Genomic DNA, 25,119 nt, shown 5'->3' on the forward strand with positions numbered 1-25,119 from the left:
CAGTTAGAAATTTCTCTGTGGTGAAAACCTACCACTGTAACTAACACCAGGCTTCCAATAAGCGTGTGTGTGTATGTGTGTATGTCCCTTTTATTGAAATTGGGGGATATCACTTTATTTTTTTTGTTTGTTGAAACATGGTCTTACTATATTGCCCAGGCTGGCCTTGAACTCATGAGCCTCCTGCTCAGCCTCCCAAGAACTGCACTTACTAGCATGCACCATCATGCCTAGCTGGGATATCGTATTTGAGGAAAGCCTTGGGCATGAAATACTTAAGTCAAGGAAATAAACCCCAGAATGGAAATCTAAACAGAATGGTGGTAGTAAAACAAAAGTTTAAAAGTAATTATCCTAAAGGCAAAATAGAACAGGATACTATATTTTAAAGGGAAAATGAGCAAACAATATTCTATTGAATATTTTAAAATGTAGCAAAAATAAAAAGCCACAACAGAAGGCTGCACCAGAACCTAATGAAGGCCCTAGATTTAACTTCCGGCTCACAGTCATTAAAGAGGAGCAGCGAGTTAAAGAACACTCCATCAGATAAAACCATAATGAGGAAAATAGAGAAGCTGTCTCACACTTCAACTGGTCCACAGTTGCAAAACTAGGTGTTTTGTTGAAAGATGAAAAAACTATACAGAGAAGAAACAATACGATTAACACAAAATAGAGGAAAGTTACTACAGGAAGGAGACTGCAATCAGGAAGCATGCTGGGGCTTCTAAGGTGCAGGTAAGTATGGGGCACCCAAGTTGTACTGTACGTGCACTATTCTGTACACACAACGTACACAGAATGAAAGTTGGATAGTTTAAATGATGGTTTGGTCTATCGCCTAAAAAGAGGCACAAGAACAGAAGTCACATTCAGATACACAAGTTCTCAGAATCTACCTTCACTCACCATTGTTTTTTTTTTCTTTTAAACTGTCCTCTTGTGCCTTTAAGAGTTAGCCCTATTCTCAGGACTGCCCTCCTAAACTGGGAGGGAAATTGCTCTGTGTCCTGTTACAGCTGAGCCAGGACAAGTTCACTTACCAGTAAGGGAGAAACCCAAGGAAGAAGTTACACGGTTCAGCCAATAGGAGCTCCCACAAAAGGGTAAAGGAGCTGGACGCCTGTAATCCTAGCTACCCAGGAGGCAGAGATCAGGACGATTGCAGTTTGAAGCCAGCAAATAGTTCATGTGACCCTATTTCAAAAAAACCCATCCCTGCCTAGCAAGCATAAGACACTGAGTTCAAAATCCAGTAACTCAAAAAGAAAAAAAAGAAGGGTAATGGGAACTCCCAAGAATAACAGCAAAGGGAAATGTCAGGACGGGGAACCAGGCCAGAAATGAGCGGGAGAGTAGAGACATCTAGAGAGATGACTCTAAGGAAAAAACAATGAACTAATTACCTGATACATTTTACCAGGTGAAAAACTTCAAGAAGCATTTTATACAGGCATTAAAAGGCATGAGAATGCTCTGATACTCAAACAAAAGGTCATTACTAACTCCAGAGAAAATAAAAAGTAATTCTAATGAGAAAATATCACAGTACCTGGCCTGCCAAGGAACAATATTAATAGTCATTCCACAAAAAACAAAAACTTTACATGAAGAGGACAGTGAAGAAAGGGCAACGTAAGAGAGAGCATCCACAACATTAAGTCAAAAACTAGGTCTAAAATTGATGAGCAAACAGTATAGCCGGTGGAGTGGCTCAAGTGGTAGAGTGCCTGCCTAGCAAGCATGAAACCCTGAGTTCAAGCCCCAGTACCAAGGGAAGAACAAAAACGCAAACAATATGAGCCAGGCACCAGTGATCCTAGCAGAATCAGGTTCTACGTCAGCCCAGACAGTTCTCAGGCCCCCATCTCCAAAATAACCTGAGAAAAATGGACTGGAGGTGTGCCTCGAGCAGAACTGACTGCTTCTCAAGCACAAAGCTCTGGATTCAAATTCCAAACACACCAAAAAAACAACGAAAAACACCAAACAGTATGACCTGCACATTATGCAGAAATATAGAATGCTAGGGGAGCTAGAATTTAAAGTAGCTCCCTTTGGGTAGCAGGAGCTAGAGTTGGGTAAGGGACAAGGAAGGAAAAAAAACAAAAACATTGTTTCTTGCTGTGTTTTAAGTCTTTTTAGCACTATTCTTTTGTTCTTTGTTTTTTGTTTAGCAGCACTGGGGACGAGCCCAGCACTTCATGCTTGCTAAATAAGCACTCTCCTTTTGAGCTTCAGTCCCAGGCAGCTGTTTTTGAAAAAGCATCTTACTGTGTACCCTGGGCTGGCCTCAAAATTACAATCATTCTGCCTCAGCATCCTAAGAGCAGGGATTACAGGTATGCACCACCACACCAGGCTCTAGAACTATTATTTTAAAAACTACTTTCATATAATGTTTTGATAAAAATTAAATAGGTACTCCAGGGGCAAGGAAGCCAACCGTCACTGAAGTGCTTAACAGGCACTATTTTCTCCCATGTTGTAGAAGGTTTTTTCATTCAGACATCTTTCCATCCATATACTGATAAAATGGTACTAACCACTTTGACATGTATTAACATACTCCATATTCAAAGTAACTGTATGCAGAATCATAAGCCCATTTCAGAAGGGGAAAGTGCTAAAAGTTAAAAACTACTAAATTATAAGCATTCACTCACGAACTGCAAAGACACTTGGGATTCTTAAGCGAACGGGGCATGCCACTCTAGCATGCCACAGTTTACAAGGAATGACAATTACTTCTAAGATCAATGTCTATCAGGAAGGTTATTAATGGATACTAGAGGGAGAGGGGCACTCTGTCCCTGCTCCCTGCTCAGCGCTTCTGTCTCTATCTAGCCTGGGACTCATTAAAAACACCTTGGATATTTTTACCCCTTCAGTGCTAGGGCCTTATCTACCCACTGAGCACTAACCCAAGTCCTAAAATGCTTTGGGTTTCCGCAGGGCCTTTGGAGACCCCCCCCCTGTATTTAGTGGCCTTCTCCAGGAGAACACAACTCACCTGCAGTGCCTTGTTGGCTTCTTTTATATCTTCTATTTTAAGTTTGGACCTAAAAAGATTACAAACAGGTCCGTATTTTACTACAAATATTTAAATATGGAGCACCTAGTAATTTATTACAAAAGTATTGATTTTGCATAGGAAATAAAATTACATATAATTTTAGATCATAATGATTCTTTCTGGCTAATGCAGTGTTTCATATTTTCTTTATATTTTCTAAATGTCCTAAAGCAAAAATGAATTTTTCAGATTTACAAATTGACTTAAGAAATATTAACACTTCCCAGTGATGATAACAATCTCAATCGCTATCATTTCAGTTTACTGTGTGCCGAATGCTGTGCTATATATTCTTTGCATGTATAATCTCATTTCATCTTCACAAAAATCGACTTTAAAGATGAAGAAAGGCCTCATGGGGTACAGTGACTTGTAAGAGGTCACAGAGATGGTACCTGGGGAAGCCAGGGTGCAAACCTTAGTCTGTGTGGTACCAAAGCGCACATCCTAACTAGTGTATGCACTTCAGCAGACACAGAAGTGTTAAGGAGTAAAATACCATAGAAGACACACTAGTGATACTCTTCTACCTTTTGAAATATGTGTTAATGAAAATGCAGATTATTAAAAGCAATTTTTAGTTACCTGGACCCCACTACCCAGAGATAATATCTACATGTCTATGTGAGAGTGTGTGTGTAAGTGTATATAAGTGAGTGTGTGTGAGTAAGTATTTTAAATGGAATATTATCTACATACTTTTCTAAAACCTGCTCATTTTACATAGCAATATATCCTGGACAGCATCTGAATGCTAAAGCTGTCACCAAGTACCTGCTACATCATATTAAATAGTTACATAGTATATACTATGAAAAAATATGAAATACCTTGAATAATTATCTACTGTTGAACTTTAAACTTGTTTCAAATTTCTCACCACAAAAGTTGTTCATTAAAATGAAAAGGGAAGCCAGGCATGGTAGTAAACACTTATAATCCCAGCACTTGGGAGGCCGAGGCACAAGAATCTCAAGTTTAAGATGAGCCTAGGCTAAACAGTGATTTCTAGCCAGCCTAGTGAGACATATCTCAAAAATAAATAAAAACTGAATGGAAGACTGGCTGTGATGGCTCACACCTGTAATCCCAGCCCTCAGGAGACTGAGGTAGGAAGATCAGGAGTCCCAGACCAGCTTGGGCATCCTGCCACCCTGACTCAAAAAAACAGACAAAAAGAAAAAAATGGAAATGGATGGGCACAGTGGCACATGACTGTAGTTCTAGCTACTTGGAAGACTGAGGCAAGAAGATAGATCCCTTGAGCTCAGGAGTTCAAACGTCAGCCTGAGCAATAGAATAAGACCCCATCTCAAAAAAAAAAAAAAGAAAGTCTAAAACTAAAACTGAAACGACTGGGCTGTGGGTGTAGCTCAGTGGCAGAGTGCATGTCTAGAATTAATCCTCACGGGGCAGGACAAAAAAACGAAACTGACCAAAACATCTGTGTATCTCTACTTAGAAGTTAAATTACTGCACAAAGGTACATAGAATATTAATGTCTCAAAAAACACCAAAGTCTCTGCTCCTGAGGCAGAGCAAGAGGCACCTCCTTTGCCCTGCACATGGTCCTGCCCCAGAGGCACAAAACCCTGCTAGGATCTGCACTGCTCACACTAACTCTTAGGCAGGACATAACCAGGACAAAGCCTGCACTGTGAAAACAGCACTGTCTGAAGAACCAAGCTTCCTTCTCACATGTGCCTCGGGACAAACTGACCCTGATGGGAATGACGGCCCAGGGCAACGGTTTCACTGTGTTGTTAATAGGAAACCCCAGTATGGAATTAAAGTAGCTTACTGCCATTTGCCACAGAAAATATTATCTTTAGGAAAATGTACTGCTATTAATATTTTGTTTTCTTTTTTTCTTCTTTTTGCAGTACTGGGGGCAAAAACCTCAGGGCATCTCACTTGCTAGGCAGGCACTCTACCGTTTAAGTCACTCCACCAGCCCTTTTTTTGTGTTGGGTATTTTTGAGACAGGATCTCTTGAACTATTTGCCCTGGGTGGCTTTGAGCCTCCTGATCGCTGCCTCCTGAGTAGCTAGGATGACAGGCTTGAGCCTCTGGGGCCTGGCTTAGTAACATATTTTCAATTAGATACTTTCATTCATAAAATGACTACTCCCTACAACACATTGCCAAAAGGTCCTCAAGAAAAGGGGCATCAGTTACAGTTTCAATAATCATATTATAAAAGAATATCTTCTCTTTGTTCTAAAAAGGGAAGAAAATTATCTATATTGTTAATTTTAATCAGCTTTTACTTAGGAACATGTATTGCAAGTGTGAGAACATATCCTGACTTTGTTATGAAAACAGCACAGAGGAGGTCAAAATAAAACCTAAGCCAAGAGCACTGGCTTGCCCCTGTAATCCCAGCTACTTGGGAGGCAGAGACTGGAAAGATCATGGTTCAAGACCAGCCATGGGCAAAAAGTTATTGGGATCCCATCTCAACCATTAAGTTGAGCATGATGGTACACACCTTCATCCCAACTACATGAAAAGTACAAATAGGAGGACCAAGGTCCAGGCCAGATGGGGCTAAGGGGGCTCAAGACCCAACCATAAAAATTACTTAAACCAAAAAAAGCCTAGGAGGCATGGCTTAAGTGGTAAAGCACCTGAGTAGCAAGCATGAGGCCCTTAGTTCAAGCCCCGGTACCACCAAAACAACAAAAAAACCCAACTCTGAACTTTAATTTTTCTTTTTAACAAAATTAAAAGACTCAAACCTTTCCATATGCTATGACACTCCCAATACCACTTAAAATATGACCTAAATGGTTGACAAAGCCTAAAGCCAGCTCTGGCAAACAAAGAGCAAAGGTTAAAAAGCACTGACACCGACTGGGGCCTAGCTCAGCGACCAAGTGCACAGCACTCAATCCCCAGCACCAGACAAAGACAGAGAGCACTGCTCTAACCTGAGTCCCGCACCACCACAAATTTCCTGGTTTTCTGTTTTAATGGGATTGAGGCTTGAACTCAGGTCTTTGTGCTTGCTGTGCAGGTACTCATCACTTGAACCACTCCTCCAGCCCATCTTGCTTTAAGAATTTTTCAAGTAGGGGCTTCCCTTTATCTCTGGACCTTGATCCTCCCTCCTCCTCTTTACCCCACTCATAACCTGGGATGACAGGCACCTGACATGGAGCCCAGCTTACTGATTGCGATGGGGTGTCATGAACTTTTTGCCCAAGCAAAAGTTTAAACTGCGATCCTCCTGATCTCTAGCTCCTGAGTAGCAAGGACTACTGGTGTGAGCCACTGCACCCCCATCCAACACCAGGATTTTTTGGTCTTTGTTTTTGTTTTTGGAGGAATTGGATTTGAACTCAAAACTTCATGCCTGCAAAGCAGATGCTCTAATGCTTGGGGCACACTTCCAGTCCATTTTGTTCATCTTCTTTTGGAGATGTGGTCTCTCGAACTTTGTCCGGGCTGGCCACAAACCATGATCCTCCTGATATCAGCCTCCCAAGTAGGTAAGATTACAGGAATAAGCCACTGGTGCTCAGCTCCAACACCAAGTTTTTGAAAGAAATATTTAGTATCCTGTGTGGTGGAGGGAATTTATTGTTTTTACTTATTTCAGTCTGATAACATACAGGACTAAGAGAAAGAAGTAAAAGTGTTTCAGCAAATAAGTTGGTAAATGTGGGAAAAAATGATAGGAGCCATTGATCCTGTCTCTGGCTTTAAATTTTAGCCTTGCAAGTCATGTGTGGTGGTGCACAACTGTAATTCCAGCTACTGAGGAAGTGGAGACAGAAGAATCATGGTTTGACACCAGTCTGAACAAAAAGTTAGTGATACCCTATCTCAAAAACAAGCTGAGTGTGGTGATGCACACCTGTGGTCCTAGCTATTCAGGAAACGGAGGTAGAAGGATTGGGATGAGGCTGGCCAAGGCACAAAGCACAAGCCCCTATCTGAGAAACAAACCAAAAGCAAAAGGTCTGACAGCATGGCTCAAGTGGTCAAGGCTTTGAGTTCAATCCCAAGTACCACACTACAGGAAAAAAAAAAAGGTCACTACAAAGAGCAATAGAGTTAGGAAAGGATAAAATATGTTTGACCCTGGATTGCAGGTATGGCTCAAGTAGCAGAGCACTTGCCTAGCAAGCATGAGACCCTGAGTTCAAACCCCAGTACTGAGGAAGAAAAAACTGCACAAATATATTCTGACCCAAACCGGTGCTACCTACCCATATTTTATGAACTACTGACTCAGAGCAATAAAGGAAAATTCTGAAAAATGATTACAGTATAGAAATTCAAGCTGGGCACTGGTGGCTCTCGCCTGTAATCCTAGCTAATTGGGAGGCTGAGATCACGAGGATCATGGTTCAAGGCCAGCTCAGGCAAACAGTTTGAGAGATCCCATCTCCCAAAAAACAGAGCAAAATGGACAAGAGGTGTGGCTCAAACAGTAGAGTGCCTGTTTGGAAGCAAGAAGCCCTGAGTTCAAACCCCAGTCCCGTCAAAAAAAAAAAAAATTCAAATATTAGCCTGGTGCTGGTGGCTCACTCCTATAATCCTAGCTACTCAAGAAACAGAGCTCAGGAAGATCTTGGTTCAAGGCCAGCCCAAGCCAAAAATATCCAGCAGACAAAAAAAAATAAATAAAATAAAGGGCTGGTGGAATGCAATGGCTCAAGAGATAGAGTGGCTGCCTACCAAGTGTGAAGCTCTAGGTTCAAATCCCAGTGCCACCACCACCAAAAAACACTAGCAAGGAAATAATATGCATATCATAAAGTAAGAGGATAAGTGGTAAACAAGGATAAAAAGATGTGCACCATGTACAATTTCCAATGATCTCATTAAAAATGAGCAAGTCGATAAAATAATGATCCACAAAGCTGGGCAAATGGCACTTGGGAGGCTGAGGGGGGAGAATTCCAAGGTTGAGTCCAGCCTCAGACAAATAAAAAAAATGTGTACAACATCTGAACAGTAGTTTACTACAAATAGAAATGGAACACAAATAAATATAGGTGCTCAACCTGGCCTGTGGTTAAAAGAAATACAAATCAAGTATGATTTTTAACCATTAGAATGGTAAAAACAGGTACCCTCTTTCTCACTACAGACTGGATGTGGAAGGCAATTTGACACTATCAAAATGTTATCAAAACATTCTTTTGTGCCCAGCACGTCATCTTTAGGAACTTACTGTTCAGAAAAACCCATCGAACGTGTCCAGACCTATCAACATCTACATGCACAGTGTGCAGCACACGCATCCTACGGAGTATCTGTGTGCACTCCTGGAAAACCCTCTAACACACATTCTTTAAGAACAACCTCAATCCATGGGAGAACGAGCAGACTGCGGAGCTACACAGCTGTTAGGTGTGGCTGTCAGCACAGAAGAAAAACATTTAATAGTCCAAATAGCCTTGAAAATTCCTTACACTGCCTGGAAGCTCAGAGATTGAGAGAGATTATCCAACCTTGTGCAGTAATTTTCCTGCAACTAAAATCTGAGAAGCGATGAAATAGGCTAAAGGAAATAACAACAGTCTGAAGGCAGCCCCTAGATACGCAAATAACCGTGCCTTTAATTCAACTATAAAGGCTCTAGTACTGAGTGGTAGGTGAGTAAAAGTAACACATATTTCTTCTTTTACTATTCCACTATGGTTTTGTTTTTCCTTCTTTATTTTTTCGGTACTGGAGTTTGAACTCAGGGCTTCATCCTTGCTAGGCAGGCGCTCTACCACTTGAGCTACTCCACCTGCCTTAAACTTTTATGCTTGCAAGGTAAATACTGGTGGTTGTTGTGAGGATGTTCATGGTCTCATCTCTACAGGCACAATTCCTGGCACACAGTGGAAGCTCACTAAGTATCTGTCAAGTGACAAAGGGGGAAGTAAAGTCACAAGCACTTCACACAGGGTCTGGCTCCAAGTACTCAATAAATAGATGCCAGGTTGGTGTTGGTATGTTCCTTAACAGAACCACAATGCAGACTGTTCTTTGAAAAGCTACAGACAAAGCCAGCACTACCTTTATGACAGCTGGTGTTCCTTTCATAGTTTAGTAAATGACTATACTCCTTGGAAACCAAGTGCAATACCCCTTAATGGAATCTCATCTTTAGCAATAAGTCTCCATACTGGTATGACTGCTACTGAGTTGAATGTTTACAAATACATGTCTGTATGTTTGTAACTAATCATATGTATTATGTATGTCAAGATGCTTACATATTGATTTGTTTGAGGTTAGTTAACTTTGGAAAATGACATCTGGGAGGAGGGAGGTACCTGTTCTTTGCAGATTTTCATGCCATTGGAATTTTTTAATTATCAACATCAAAGAGATTTATATAGGTAACTGGAGTATAGCCCACTGTAGCTTTCTTAGTTTTACTTTTCTATGTTAAAAAAGAGGACATGGGCTGGGGGCACAGCTCAAATGGTAGAGCACCTGCCTGGCAAGTGTGAGGTCCTGAGTTCAAACCCCAGTAACAAAAAAAAAAAAAAGGTGATATGCTGGGTATGGTGGTCCATGCCTATAATCAAAATCCCAGCTAACTGAGGAGGCTGATGGAGGAAGACTGAAGTCCAGGCCAACCTGGACTATCTAGCAAGACCCTGTCTCAAAACCTTCCCACCAAGCTTAGCCCACATACCTGGCAATACAGAAACCGGGACATAAAGCGATTGCTACCCAAAGCACAAGCCACAGGGAGTGAGGAGGAAAGTGCTAGAAGGCAGCACACAATTTCTCCTTTCTGGTCTTTGCAGGATCCCAATGACATTTTACTACACTAGAACCACGTTGTAAGCCGAGTCCAGAAGGTGCAAAAACCACCTCTACTTTTCACGATGCTGCTTCCATCCCAGTCTAAAAGACAGCAGGTGCTCTACCACTTGAGTCACTCTGCCAGCACTTTTTTGTGAAGAGTTTTTTCAAGACAAGGTGTCACGAACTATTTGCCCTGGCTAGCTTTGAACCATGATCCTCATGATCTCTGCCTCCTGAGTAGCTAGGATTACAAGCATGAGCCACTGGTGCCATGACTAGTCTAATTTTTTAATCTTTAGAATTTACTTGTTTTTCTTAAATAGTTCATACATTTTTCTTGTATTGAAGCCTTTCTGTCTAATTGGTTTGGACACTCACACTTTCCTAAGAGTCCATGACCACTTAGTTGAAAGAAACCAGAGAAACTTACTCGCTCAGTTTGTTGCCAAGTTCTTGAAGAGCTTGCTCTTGTTCCTGGTATATTTTTTTCAACTGCTGGTTTTCATCCTGGAGTTTAAGGAACTCCTTCAAAATAGTAAGAAAAGTGCAATTTAAGAGAAAGAAATACGAAGCTCTACAATTGTATATACCATTAATTAGGGGAAAAATATTCTTAAGTTGTTATTTTGGGTCTTTGAGACAGGATCTGGCTATACAGCCCAAGCCGGGCTCCAACTCTTGATCCTCCTGCCTCAGCCTCCCAAATGCTGGGATTACAGGTGTACACCACCATGTCCTGCTTTTCTACAAGAAACAACCAAGTTTGATGGAGTGGCTCAAGTGGTAGAGTACCTGCCTACCAAGTGTGAGACCCTGAGTTCAAACCCCAGTACTGCCAAAAAAAAAAAAGCTGGTCACCAGTGGTTCAAATCTGTAATCCTAGCTACTCGGGAAGCAGAGATCAGGAGGATCATGGTTCAAAGCCAACCTAGGCAAATAATTTTTGAGACCCTATCTTGAAAAACCCATCACAAAAAAGGGCTGGTGTTGGCAATAATGGCGCCGATAGGTTTCAGTTCTTACTGTACCCTTAAGCTTCTGTTTTCCAGGGTTATGGTCCTGCCTCCCAGGGTCACGGTCCTGCCTCAAGTCTAGCTTGAATCCTCCTTCTGCCCCAACCTCCAACCAGCATGAACCATAAGATCCTAACCAATCAGATCATGCTGAATCTCACTGAGGGGTATTTAAGCCCCTGCCCCTCTCTCCCTCTCTCTCTTGGCTCTCTGCTCTCTCCCTCTCCCACCCGGCAATAAAGAATCTCTTGGCCAGATCACTCCTCTCCACGTGGTCATTTTGAGGCCTATATTTCCTTAAGCTGGTAAAGTGGCTCAAGGTGAAGGCCCTGAGTTCAAACCCCAGTACTACAAAAAAAGAAAAAGAGAAAGACAGCATGTGTTCGAAGCCCTTTTCTAAGCTACTCTATGTATCAACTATTTTCCATTCACTTAATCTCCCTACTGATATTTCCTAAAATGAGTGGCATATCCCATTTCCTTATATAAATATTAATTATGTAAATTTTCTTTTTAAATAAGTTAACACTTGTGAAGGTACAATATTTAACATTTTACCACTATTTACTTTTTTAAGACTCAGAATTTGTTGGGTCTCGAGTCTAAGATGAGATAAGGCGTCCTTCTCCTTTTGAAGATCTTCCTGCAAGGTCTGCCTCCACTCCTTCTCAATCTTCCAATCGGTCTCCAGCTGTGCCCTTGAATGACAAATAGGACACAGATGCTCAGTGTTTCTCACATCACAAGCATTATTTTGCTTGGTTGCTTCTGCGTCTGGAGAGCATATCTTTAGACAGTTTCCTTCATAAATGCTCTTTGGTAAACAAGTTCAGTAGCACAAGGTTTTCTGGTCACTTAGTATCAATTCATTTGTTTGCTACAAAAAAAAATCTTGCTTAACAATAATCTGTCATTTGTTACATTTGCATAAGTATTACACAAGCATTGAAAATGCCTTAGAAGGGCACACACCATACTATGAAAACTGCTTGGGAGGGAGGTGGCTCCCGTGGTGGAGGAACGCCTAGCAAGCACAGAGCCGTGAATTCAAACCCCAGTACCGCCAAACAGCAGCAACAACAAAACTGGTGACATCTTGGGAATGGGAGTAAGAGAGCAAGGTGAGGTTTTTAAGTTTTGTGTGTTTTTTTGGTTTTCTGAGACAGGAATTCACTATGTAGCCTCCGCTGGTCCTAGTGCCTCCACCTCAAGGAGTGGTGCACCATCACACCTAGCTTAAGGTTAAAGGTTTTCATTATTTACCTTTCTACATACAGTATGGAAAATTCTTTTACAGCAAACTAATGAAAAGGATTGTTCTGATATAATTATTGCTAAATCAGTAATATCAGATAGGCTGGAGGTGTGGCTAAGCAGTAGAGTGTCTGCCTCACAAATGCAAAGCTTCGAGTTCAAACCCCAGTACTGCAAACAAAAAAGCCAAAAAAAAAAAAAAAAAGTAATTTATTCCCCTATGGGCTGGAGGCATGACTTAAGTGGTAGAGCACCTGCCTAACAAGCAAAAGGCACTGAGTTCAAACCCCAGTACTCCCAATAATAATAATAATAATAATATAATAATAACAATAATAGTATCAGTATAGGAAAATGAGCCCTGGTGCAAAGTGCTAATTTGCAGACAACTGTTGGAAGCTGACTAGTTACAGGCCAGATGCAGGGGCAGGCTGACTTTTGAGCAGGGTGTACAGTACCTGGAAATGCACTTCCCATCTAGATGCACTCCTACGTCCTTCTACAACAGGGCAGCTCCTAACAAAAGTAACCAAAGTGCTACACTTCAGACTGGCCAAGAAGATAATATCCATAACCACCTCTCACGAGTGGGGAGAAGTAAGGTCCACATACTGATATTACAATTTCTAACACTTCACACTTTACTAGTAATTGTCTCACAATAATGAGAATACCACAGCATTACAGTATTATTTTAATGTTTTTGTGTTACTCTTTTCATCACTTTTTATTGTGGTTTCATTGTTAGCATTTCCATCCATAGCCACATATTTTCTAGTGGCAAAAATTTTAGTTTTTATAATTCAGGTCAAAGAGTGGAGATACCTGAAACACTATTTTGCTACAAATTTAAAAGGAATACAGAGGGACAGTTATATGTTACTAATGCCAAAATAGCCAAAGTAAATAAGACCCTACTGAGTGGCCTCATCATCCAGAATCAGAAAAAAATGAATGAAAATGCAAAGAAAGGCTGTGATGTAGCTCAGTGTTACAGCCTGACATGTGCAAAGCCCTGCATTCAATTATATCCAGCACTGCCCAAAAAAAAAGGAAAAGTTTTAAGTTATAACCATAAGCCAGGCACCAGTGGCTCACACCTGTAATCCCAGCTACTCTGGAGGCAGAGATAAGGAGGACCGTGGTTCGAACCCAGCCCCCAGCAAATAGTTCATGAGACCTTATCTCAAAAAAAAAAAAAAATACCCAACACAAAACAGGGCTGGTGGAGTGGGTCAAGTGGCAGAGTGCCTGCCTAGCAAGTACAAAGCCCTGAGTTCAAACCCCAGCGCTACAGAAAAAGAAAACAGCATTTACCATCACAGAAAGCTAAGGCAAAGTTGAACTCTGGCCCACTCTGCAGTGTCAAAGACAGCCAACAGGGAAGCCTATGTTTCCATCTCCGCCTGCTGATAATGAGGCATTTCTCCCTCTCTCCTCCAGGCTGGGGCAGAATCCTAGGGGAGCCTGGACTCCATTCTTTCTAATGGTAACGGAGGCACAACTCCCCTTGGCTGCGGAGTCAGGGGAGGCCAGGTGGAATCCCCACCCAGCAGTTATCAGGCATCTTTCTCCATCCTATGTCGGATGGTCCTGGGCTCCCACCCCCACCAGGTATAAAGGTCTCTGCTAAAACAGAAGATTTAAGTAAGACCCAGAGCTTATAATACCCAAAGTGCATGTGGTGCAATTGAAACTCATCTTTTATACTAAGACCCAAGAGAATCTCAACTTGAAAAAGACCTGCAGATGCCAATGTGGCCTGTAATTCCAGATGAAAGTGATCCAACAATAATGTTAAAACAGCTATGATAAAAATACTGCGGTGACCAATAAAGAGGACATTTGAATAAATAAGAAGCCCTAGCAAGCAGAGACAAAGAAGAGAGAAAATATAAAAAAGAGTCAAAGGGCCAGGCGCCAATGATTTACACCTGTAATCCTAGCAATATGGGAAGCTGAGACTGGGAGGATCAAGGTTCAAGGTCAACCCAGGCAAATACTGCTTGAGAACCAACCCCCATCTCCAAAATAACCAGAGCAAAATTGCCTGGAGGGATGGCTCAAGTGGTAGAGCATTTGCAAGCATGAAGCCCTGAGTTCAAACCCCAGTCCCACCCAGAAAAAAAAAAAAAGTCAAATGGAAATCTTACAATTGAAAATTCTAATGATCTCACTGGATAGGCTCAACAGAGGGATGAAGGTAATAGGAAAGAAAGAATGAATGTGAAAACAGAACAGCAGAAACAATGAGCAAAGAGAAAACAGTTTGGTGGAGGTGACTCAGGTGTCCTTTGGGACTATAAAGAGAAGATCTGACATTCTCAAGGACTGGGAAAAGAACAAATGAAAATGAAAAACATATATGAAGAAATAATGCCTAAAATTCTCCTAACTTTGTCAGACATAAACATATAGCTTCAAGAAGCTGCACAAACCCTGAATAGGAAAACTCCAAGGGAAGAATTTTGAAAGGACTGGGATGTAGCTCAGTGGAAGAGTGCTTACCTAGCATGCTCTAAGCCCTGTTCAATTCCAGCACAAGAGAAACAAAAAACATTTCGAAAGCAATTAAGAGAAATGACATGGTACCTCAGAGGAACAATAATTCAATTGACAGGGTTTATTCATCAGAAGCCAAGAAAGCACATTTTTCAAGTTCTAAAAAGACTATACCCTTGCCAGGTGCTGGTGACTCACGCCTGTAATCCTAGCTACTCAGGAGGCAGAGATCAGGAGGACTGCGGTTCGAAGTCAGCCTGTGCAAAATAGTTCGTGAGACCTTTATCTCAAAAACACCTATCACAAAAAAAGGGCTGGGAGCGGGCTCAAGGCTTGGGCCATGAGTTAGAGCCCCAGTACCGAAAATAAATAAATAAATAAATAAACTTTACCCAATGAAAATAACCTTCAGAATTTAAAGTAAAATAGAATTTATTCCCAGCTACCCATGCTAAAAGGATAGCCAGGGAAAATTTTAGATACAAAGAAGGAAACTTGGTACTTCAGGAATGAAGAAAGAAAAATGGGGAGATGGACTGGGGGTGGGGCTCCATGGTAGGGAGCTTGCTTTGCATGGCCTGGATTCATTCCCTAGAACACAAAACAAAACCAGCCAGGCACGGTGGTACATGCACGTAATCCCAGCACTCTGGCAGTAGAACAAGGAGGATTTTGAGTTCAAAGCCAGCCTGGTCTACACAGTGAGTTCCAGACTATCCTTGGCTACATATCGAGTCCTACTCTCAAAAAATGAAAAACAAAACAAAACACACACACACACACACACACACACACACAAATAGAAAAGGAAGTTTTTAAAATTAAATAAAAAATATTAAATTATGTTTAATGGTTGAAGCATAAATAAAATTTTCTAATTGATTTTATTTTCTATATATAGGAAAAATTTAAGCAAATTATAAAGTAAAAGGAGAGTGTAAAAAACATTCAAAATCACTATAGATATACCAAACTTTTTTTTAATTTTATTTTAGGCAATACTGGGGTTTGAACTCATGGCTTTGGACTTGCTAGGTGTTTATCACTTGATCCACACCTCCAGCCCTTTTTGCTTTTAGGATATTTTTCAGATAGGGTCTCAAATTTTTTCCCTGGGCTAGCCTCAGATCCCAAAGCTCCTACCCATCTTCCTACATCACTGGGATTACAGTTGTGCATCATGCCTGGCTTGTTTGTTGAGATGGGGTCTCACTAACTTTTTGCCTGGGCTGACCTTGAACTTCAATCCTTCCCAACTCTGCCTTCTGAGTAGCTGGGATTATAGGAGTCAACCACCATGCTCAGCCAAAATGAAATTCTAAACACTGTTCAGGTAACCCAAGAGAAGGCAGGAAAAAATCAAATATAGGAGCGAAAAACAGAGAACAAAATAAGTAAAAGGATGATAGATATAAGCTCTAATATATCAGAATTACACTAGATATAAAAGGAAGCAGAAACAAGTAGAACTGAAAAGAGAAATACACAATACACAATTATAGTTGGAAATTTCAAATATCTTTCCTCAGTACAGCTCTTCTCCAACTTATGGTAGGGTTACATCTTAATAAATCCATCAAGTTGAAAATACTGATTGTCAAAATGCATTTAACACACCTAACCAGCTGGGCACTCAGACAGAGGCAAGAGGAGTTCAAGTTCTAGGCCAGCCTGGGCTACAAGTGACACCCTCTCACCAAAAAACAAAAAACAAAAACCACCATCCACCTAACCTACTATACATGATCGCTCAGCAACCCAGAATGCTGTGGAGTGTTAGGAGTTTACCCTCAACTTCTTGTGGGAGTCACTGGCTCCCTGATGCTGCCCAGCATGGTGAGAGGCTAGCAGAAGCCCAGGAAAGGACCAAGTTGGAAGTATAGTTTCAAACCATCATAAAAGTCAAAAAGTCTTATCTCACAGGTAGACACGGTGATGCATGGCTATAAACACACAGCATCCAGAGGCTGAGGCATGGGGACTGATTTTGAGGTCAGCCTGAGCTACACAGCAAGACTCTGTCTCAAAAACCAAACAACACAACATGAAACAAAACAAAACTGAAACATCCTAAATTGGGGACCATCTATAATTAACAAAAATACTAGAGAGAAAATCACTAAGGATACAGTAGATGTAAAGGCAGATTAATAATTTACTCATCACATATGGAATTTGTCTTATTGTAAGACCTGTTAACAGATTTCTATTTTTTCATTGTTATTTTCTTTTAATAACAAAAGTGGTACATACTTACTGGGGAAAAAACACAGAGGTTTGCAAAGTTTTTAAAAAATGCTCTTACCAATTTGCTATCACTCCCCAGAGACACTCTTCTTCCAGAATCTATTCTTTAAATTCTTCTCTGGGCTCAGTGATACGGCATGTGCCTAGCATATGTGAGGCCCTGGGTTCAAACCCCAGCACCACAAAAGAAAACACCCACAAAGCCAAAACTTTTCTAACTACATATAAATACATACACATACATGTTTTAACTTCATTTTTAAAATGTAATCAAATTCAACAATCTGTATACAAAGTTGCTTTTTTTTTTTTTTTTTTCTGAAGACAGGGTCTAATTATATAGCCCAGGCTGGTCTCAAACTCATGATCCTCTTGCCCCAGCCTTTCGAGTGCTGGGATTACAGATGTGCATCACCATGCCTGGCTTCCAAGCTTGCACTAACTCCGTGACATATACTGACATCCTTCCTAGTTGGTGATAAATAGATCATATAAAGTATCAAAAAAAAAAAAAATTCTCAGAAGGGCTGAGGGGGTGTGGCTCAGTGGTAGAGTGCTTGTCTGACATGCACAAGACTCTGGGTTAAATCCCCAAAACTGAAAAAAAAAATTCTCAGAACACAGCATGTTTTTTGATAACATATTCCCTGGAGTTATAAAAGCCTATTATACTCAGTATCTAATGGCCATCAGATTAATATTAAACAAGAGAAGAAAACTCTCCTAGCAGAGACAGCAAGAGAGAGCTGAGGGAACTTAGTAAACAATAAAAGTACTGAAGATGTGTCACCACAATTATATTTTCAATTTTTGTTCCATGCTGGACCTTAGGTACGCTAGGCAAGCACATGACCACTAAGCTACGTCCTCAGTCTAATTTTTTCTTTAATTTTTAAAGTGAACATATTAGCTGGCATCATTGGATTAATAAAATTTTGGTATTTGCAAAAAAACTGGGAGGGAATTATGCTAATACAAGTTTTTGTTTCAAGAGCAAATACTCACAGCTGCTTCTCCTTTTGAGAGATTTGTCTCTGCAGACTGTCGGATTGGCTCAGACATTCCTGTAGAAACTTCTCGTCCTCACCTTCAGCTTCCATTTGCGCCTTCTCTGATTGCTGCAATCTGGTGTAATTCAAATCAACTTTGGGTAAAACTGAGGCTAGAACTAGGGTGTAAAAGGGTGAAGAAGACAAATAAAAGAAAAATGGGGAAATAGAAACATTTCTAAATGAAAACAAAGTTTGGGGGGAAACTCACAAACTCAAACGTGAAAGAGCCACACAATGTCTAGAAATTGTTTTGTGATTTTTTTTTTCCATACAACATATAATATGCCCAGAATACTATCTTCAAATTTGTTTTATTTCTTGTTTGTGATTAACAATGCAAAGCGATACAGCCTTTACCAGTTGTGTAAGCATTATGAGTCAAATTTCAAAGTTTAACAGATATGTTACTGCTTTTTTACAAAACCAAAAAAAAGCATAGTACAATAGGTGAAGAAGTCACCCATTATATATGTTATGCTAAGATGCATATGCCAGGAATCAAGTGTGCTACAAGGCCAAGAGCAAAGACCTACAATTACTCCAAATAACAGCAGAGTCCTTGCTATCAGATTTTTATGGACTTACTAAATTATGTCAAAGATATATGTATGTGTGTGTGTGTGTATGTGTATATATATATATATATATATATCTGTGTGTATATATATATGTATATTTTTAAGATTCAAAAAGGACTTAGTGCTAGTTGGCATCATTCTCTAGATATTTTTATTTCTCACCAGTGATTATTAAAAATTAGCTAAAAATGTTCTGCTCTTCAGTTTTTCTGTTTTTACTTGAAAGTCACTGCTTCTCCCCAGGCTTAGCTCCACTCCCTGCCTCCCTTGGCCATCAGGATTTCCACGACTTCATTTTAATGTTTTATAAGAAAATATTTACCAGGATTCAATGGTCATTATCTCCTTGTTTGGAATCACAAGAGAAACTTCTGTTCAACTAACAAAAAACTCCTGCCTCTTCCTTCCTGCCTTAAAATCATACTAACGGGGCAACCTAACACATGTCAGGAGTATAAATGCTGTCTCCAAGGAAAGCAGAAGAACATCTACATTATCTCAGAGTTTAAATTTAAATGAAAATATTAAGGTGGTGGAAGTGGGCCCGTTTTTCTCTAAGGTTACCAGACATCAGTCAGAGTGAGGTAGGCCTTGAAGTTGTGCTATCACAGAAGAGGGCTGGAGGGGACTGGAAAGGTGAGATGCTAAAGCACAGAGTGATGGCCAATCTGGGTTAGAAACTATTTTCAAACACTTAAAGATCAGTAAGGGAGCCACTAGGCAGAGTTGGCCAATGGACAGAGAAGTATCTGAGCCAATATGTTGTGAAAACAGGAATTAATGTATTTTTAAACAATGCTTTTATATCTGCCATCAAAAAGTAGCTAAAAAGATAAAATCGCATTTGAAGATTCGACCCCAAATGGTCAATACTCAAATGGGCCCTCATGCTGAGGTCCGAGGGAAATCCAACTGCACCTTCTGTGCTTTACGGCAGTATACTCATGGCGACTGACCACAAAGTGCACAGGGCTCCCAGGACCTTTCAGGATGCTTAAGAACATAAATTCTTTTGTAATTTAATATATTATAAAATTATGGGTTCTCTTTCGGTCTGCTTAACAAGCGTGGTTTTCAGAAAGATATATCTTTGACCAGCTTGCACTGGTCCTGTGTGTCACTGCTGGCACATTTCACCAATGACATTGCAATCGTCCTAGTTTGAGTTAACAAATCGTTGTCACTTCATAATGGAATGGACAGAAATCAAAGACAGAAAAAGGTAATAAAGATGTCCAAAATGTAAAAATGGGGATAAAGAAAACAAAAAAGAAAAAAGAAGAAAGAGGATGTCAATAAAAGAATATTCATGTCAATAAAGCATTAATAGTTATGTTTTTCATAAGCAGATTCAAAGAAAGCAATGGTAAGACATATGTTGACATCAACATGACAGGGCAATGGAAGTACATTACATTTTCCAATAATAAAAGTGAAAAATGCCAATATAAAACAATTCAATTTAAACAAAATTCTATCTTGGGTTAGGCTGAGTGTCCTAGCTCAAAGAAACCAAATTAAGTTGCTGTTCAGAACGCTGGAGTTCAGGTAAAGAGACCGGGAGTGGCAGAGGGTATGACAATTAATATGCATAGAAATCAATCTGGGACAATCCCACCATGGCTTTTGTTGATTTTTAATTCTTTCAGATTTTTGTTTGTGTGTTTGTTTTATGTTATAGATTGAACCACATGAAATTGCTGCTGTTAAGCCTTTTTGAAAATTCTGCAAGATGGCAACTTCAAATCAATCAGCCTAATACAAAGCAACTTGATTCCATGCAACAACTAAACAAAAAGCAAAAGCCCTGCTCGGCTAAAACAAAACCATGCCCTAATCTGAATCTTTCTAATTGTTTCTGTGGCAGTCAGAGTTGAATGAGAAAAAGGGAGGAGGGAGAAGAAGCAGCTAACACTGGAGGTGCGGTACCTTCGTTCCAGCTGCCTCATGGCTGTAGTAATTTTATTGGTTTTTTCTTCTAGTTGGGCAATTATTTCATTTTTTTCTTTCAAACCATCTTCAGAGCCCTGTTTATAAAAACATAAAAGCTATAGTGGTTTTGACTTATATACCTGAAAGTTTATAAGTTTCCTATTTGTATCTTACAGTGAGATTGTTGCTTTGAAACAGGCAGAATTAATTTGGACATTAAACTAATTCTGTGGGTGGCGGAATGGCTCAAGTGGTAGAGCACCTGTCTAGCAAGTGTGAGGCTCTGAGTTCAAACCCTGATACTGCCAAAAATAAATAAATAAAAGTAATAAAAAATATTAATTCTGGCTAGACATGGTGGTACATGCCTGTAAAACCAGTATTTGAGAGGCTGAGGCAGGAAGATTTGTGAGTTACAGATCAGCCTGGGCTATGTAGCACAACCTATCTCAAAAAAACAAAACAAAACAAAATTCTGTGATAAAAAATAATACCACTAACCCTCATTTAAACTGTAATAAAGAGGAGCTGGAGTATCATGTCGTGTAGAGGAACAGTGCTTGTCTAGCATGCACAAGGCCCTGGGTTTCCTAACCCTCCCCTGCAACACACAAAAAAAACAAACAAAAGGGGCCAGGGCTGTAGTTCAGGATGAAGTGCTTGCCTAGCACACACCAGGTACTCATGCAGAGACTGCGGGGGGTCGGGCGGGGGGTGAGTTTTGATCCCCACTATGACCACCACCAAAAAAAAAAAAAGTTGGGTGTGGTGATGCATGCATCTAACCCAGGGACTCAGGAGTTGGAGACATCAGGATCTTGAATTGGAGGCAACCCTGGACTACACAGAGAGACCTTGTCTCAAGAAACCAAAAATGGGCTAGAAACGTACCTCAGTGTTAGATGGCTAGCCTAGCATGCACAAAGCCCTAAGACTGATAACCCAGACCAAAAAAAAAAAAACTTCAGGCATGAGAGAGAGCTCAGGGGTAGAGCACATGCTTACCATGTGTCAGGCCAGGGTTCAAACCCCACTCCTCTGCCCTCCACTCAAAGAAAGAAAGAATGAGAGAATGAGAGGAGGAGGAGGAGGAAGGGAAGGGAGGGAAGTTAGTTCAGATAGGGTTTTGTTGTTGTTCTTTGATACATTTTCATTGCATTAAGCTTCCATTTAGGAAAAAAAAAACTTTTATAACCAGTATGCGACAGTTAAAACGGGGTCATCTCTTAAAAAACACAATCTTCCTACAGGGTTGGTGGAGTGGCTCATTTGGTAGAACACCTGCCTTGCAACTGTGATGCAGGGAGTTCAAATCCCAGTACCGCAAAACCTTCCTACAAATATTCACTTTAAATCTACATAGAAAGAAACTGGGCTGGGGGGGTGGCGGGGAGAGGGTAGCTAGTAGCAGAGCATTGCATGGCATGTGAGGCTCTGGGTTCCATTTCTAGCAATGTAAAGAATTTAGAAGCACTATTTACCTGCAACTTTTGATACATCTCTATGTTAATTGCTTTAACTTCCTCCAGTTGTTGCCGAAGACCTATCAGAGTATCTTGTTTTTCATGGATATCCTTCTCCAACAACTTCATGGCAAGTTCAATCTCATGTTTCATACTAACTTGTACTGAAAGTTCATTCTCCACATCCTGAAATTTCAAAACATCTTCAAGTCACGTGCTACTTCAGAATGTCAAAATTGCCAGGCGCTGGTGGCTCACGCCTATAATCCTAGCTACTCAGGAGGCAAAGGTCAGGAAGATTGCAGTTCAAAGCCAGCCTGGGCAAATAGTTCGTGAGACCCTATCTTTAAAAAACCCACCACAAAAAGGGCTGGTGGAGTGGCCCAAGGTGTAGGCCCTTAGTTTAAATTCCAGAACCATAAAAAAAAAAAAAAGAAAGAAAGTCAAAATTAACAGCAGTTAATGACATCAGGAAAAATTTTCTACTCAACTATTCCATATAAGTCTACTGAAGAATCAACCTATGTGCCAGTACAGTGGCTCATTGCTATAATCCCAGCTACACAGGATCAGAGATAGGGAAATTACAGATTGAGGCCAACCCAGACAAAAAGTTAGTAAGAACCCATCTCAACAAATAAGTCAGGCATGGTAGTATAGGCCTGTGGTTCCAGTTACCAGGAGAGGCACAGGTAGGAGGATTATACTCCAAAGCCAACCTGGGTTAAAAATGAGACCCTCTATGAAAAATAACATAAAAGCAAAATGGGCTGGAGGTGTGGCTCGAGTGGCAGAGTGCTTGCCTGGCAAGCACAAAGCTCTGAGTTCAAACCCCAATACTGTCAAAAAAAGAAAAAAAGAATCAACTTATTCCAGACATGGTGACACATGCCTGCAAGCCCAGCACTTGAGAAGCTAAGGCAGGAAAATCATACAAGGCCTGGTGGCCTATATAGCAAGACCTTGTCTCAAAAAAAGGGGGGCTGGCAGAGTGGCTCAAGTGGTAGAGTACCTGCCTAGTGAGCGTAAGGCCCTGAGTTCAAATCCCAGTGCCACCCCCCCCAAAAAAAAAAATCAGCCAGGTCTTACAATAACATAATTTTAAATATTTTCAAATATATTTTTTATTAAAATTAAAGCATCTTCGATATTCTGTTATTTTTATTAATGTATTTTTTATGCCTCAAAAATTTAGTATTAACTTTCTTTAAATAAAAGCATATGAAGCAAGCAGCCTATGTAAGTAAAGACCAAAGATAATTCAAAACAATTTTGACTTCTTTTCTTGAAAAAAAAAATTATGGGCATATTGGTGCACACCCGTAATCCCAGCTACTCAGGAGATAGAGGCAGAAAGATCTTGAGTTTGAGGCCCACTTGGGTTACATAGCAAGGTCAATCCAGACAAAATTATTGACAACCTATCTCAAAAATAAAATACAAACAAAAGGGTTGGAGAGGTAGCTCAGTAGTAAAGTGCTCGCCTTGCATAAGTGAGGCCCTGAGTTTAATCTCTAACACAACAAAAGAAAAAAGAAAAAAAAAATTTTATGACATTAAGAAGTTTACTAAAGTTAAAGACAAATGGGAAAAGGCTGGCAATATTTTCTTCTTGACCTGGGAAGTTGATAGGTATTTAAACTATAATTCATTAAGCTGTCCACTTGCATTTTTCTCTATTAGATTTCACAATTTCAAGGGGTAAAAGCAGTTGCTTTTAAACATGGTTTTACTAATATCTGCATATTTCACTCTACTGTAGGTTATCTTGTAATGCTGGTCATAACCTATTCATTTTACAACACACAGTTTTCAAAGCACCAACAGAGTGGGAGTGGGAAGCATCTGAGCACATTAAGGGTGTGCACTTGCTTATCCTCATCAAAGACAAGGCTAGAGCAACTGGACATGGTGCTTGCTGGGTAAGGGACTCTGCTAGTGTGACTGCGATGTGAGCTACCTGTCGCAACTGTGACTCATCCCGAAGCTGCCTTCTGGCGTCATTATACATTTCGTCTAGACCTTGCCGGGAATGCTTGTATGTCTGAAGCTCAGTTTCCACGTCCACCTTTGTAACCTAGGAAGAAAACATCAAACTCTGTAGTCTACATTCACTACTATAAACACATGCCTGCTCATGCAAGTCCCTTAGCGTGGTAATTTCTACACAGGATGGTCTGTTTGAAAGCATCTATACTTACCTCTAGATGCTGCTGTGTTTTCATTAAAATCAACTTATTTTCATTTCGTAACTGATGGTTTTCTTCTTGGAGTTTAATGATATTATTCTTTGCTATTGCTAACTGAAAATTACAAATCAGAAATTTAAAAAAATTTTAACATATTTATTTATATTTGCTTTTACATTATGTTCATGGCTATAAACAGTAGAAAATAAAATCTTAAAACTAGTAAAATGGCTCTCTTGTTTACAGAAACTGTCACAATAAAAATGTACTCTGTACCATCCCAAGATACCAATTTAAAAATAATTTCTTTTTGTGCTGTATCTACTTTTTTTTTTTTTTGCAGTCGAAACACATGCTGCTTATTTGTTGTGCTTATAGTAAACATATTATGCTTACTGTCAGGCTTACAATATGTCCTGAATACAAGGTGTGGGAGCCAGCATGTGAATAACGATGTTAAACAAGAAGACTGTAAAGACCTGTATAAACATACAAACGTGCCTAAGGAAAGAAGACTGAGCTACCCCTGAATGTGTAACAGACATGCATGGTGACTGAACAGGACACCATGTGAAAGTAACAGGACACAGAACAATTACTTGAGTGACTATGGCAAATAAGACACTCTCACCATCAGAGTTAAACATGAATGAGTAGGTGGCTTGGCTCTGAGGCAGAGCATGTAAACCAGGATCCCGGGAAAGCAGAGACTGAAGTGTAACTGCTACACTTCTAAACACACTTTCATGAACACACATGAGCCCCACAGCATGCCTACGGTCAAGCAGAGGCACACTAGCTCTCTGATAGCCCTGATCTGGAGTCCCACCATCGATGCACACGTGCATTCCTAATTGCAGTCATGCAAATTATCATCTACCCTTTGGTTCAGAAAAAAAAAAAAAAAAATCAGACCAATTCTAAGATTTTTTTTTTTCTTTTTTGGAGGTACAGGGGTTTGAACTCAGGGCCTCAGGCTTGCTGGGCAAATGCTCTACCACTTGAGCCCAAGAAATAAGAGTTTTAATCAACATGGAAAACA

The 25,119-nt window shown here is 40.3% G+C and overlaps 1 protein-coding gene and 1 non-coding gene across 13 annotated transcripts in view; both read right to left on the reverse strand.

The window, feature by feature from the left end:
* The window catches only part of Rufy2 (RUN and FYVE domain containing 2), a 44,064-nt gene that overhangs the window by 4,638 nt on the left and 14,307 nt on the right, over positions 1-25,119 (reverse strand). For 7 of the 12 annotated variants that reach the window (XM_020186650.2, XM_020186651.2, XM_020186649.2 and 4 more), the window contains 8 exons: positions 24,090-24,191; positions 23,849-23,965; positions 21,907-22,074; positions 20,423-20,520; positions 17,869-17,988; positions 11,429-11,558; positions 10,278-10,372; positions 3,017-3,065 (listed from right to left, as the gene is read on the reverse strand). In XM_020186650.2, coding sequence (XP_020042239.1) covers positions 3,017-3,065; positions 10,278-10,372; positions 11,429-11,558; positions 17,869-17,988; positions 20,423-20,520; positions 21,907-22,074; positions 23,849-23,965; positions 24,090-24,191 — 879 coding nt within the window. Of the gene's footprint in view, positions 1-3,016; positions 3,066-10,277; positions 10,373-11,428; positions 11,559-17,868; positions 17,989-18,207; positions 19,677-20,422; positions 20,521-21,906; positions 22,075-23,848; positions 23,966-24,089; positions 24,192-25,119 lie in introns of those variants that run through there. The other 5 variants (XR_012449730.1, XR_012449729.1, XM_074079000.1 and 2 more) reach the window with 2 other exon arrangements.
* Positions 935-1,036, reverse strand: LOC141425374 (small Cajal body-specific RNA 11). Its single transcript, XR_012450426.1, has one exon.

This window comes from Castor canadensis, chromosome 7 (assembly GCF_047511655.1).
Source record: "Castor canadensis chromosome 7, mCasCan1.hap1v2, whole genome shotgun sequence".
In the NCBI taxonomy this organism is placed as follows: Eukaryota; Metazoa; Chordata; class Mammalia; order Rodentia; family Castoridae; genus Castor; species Castor canadensis.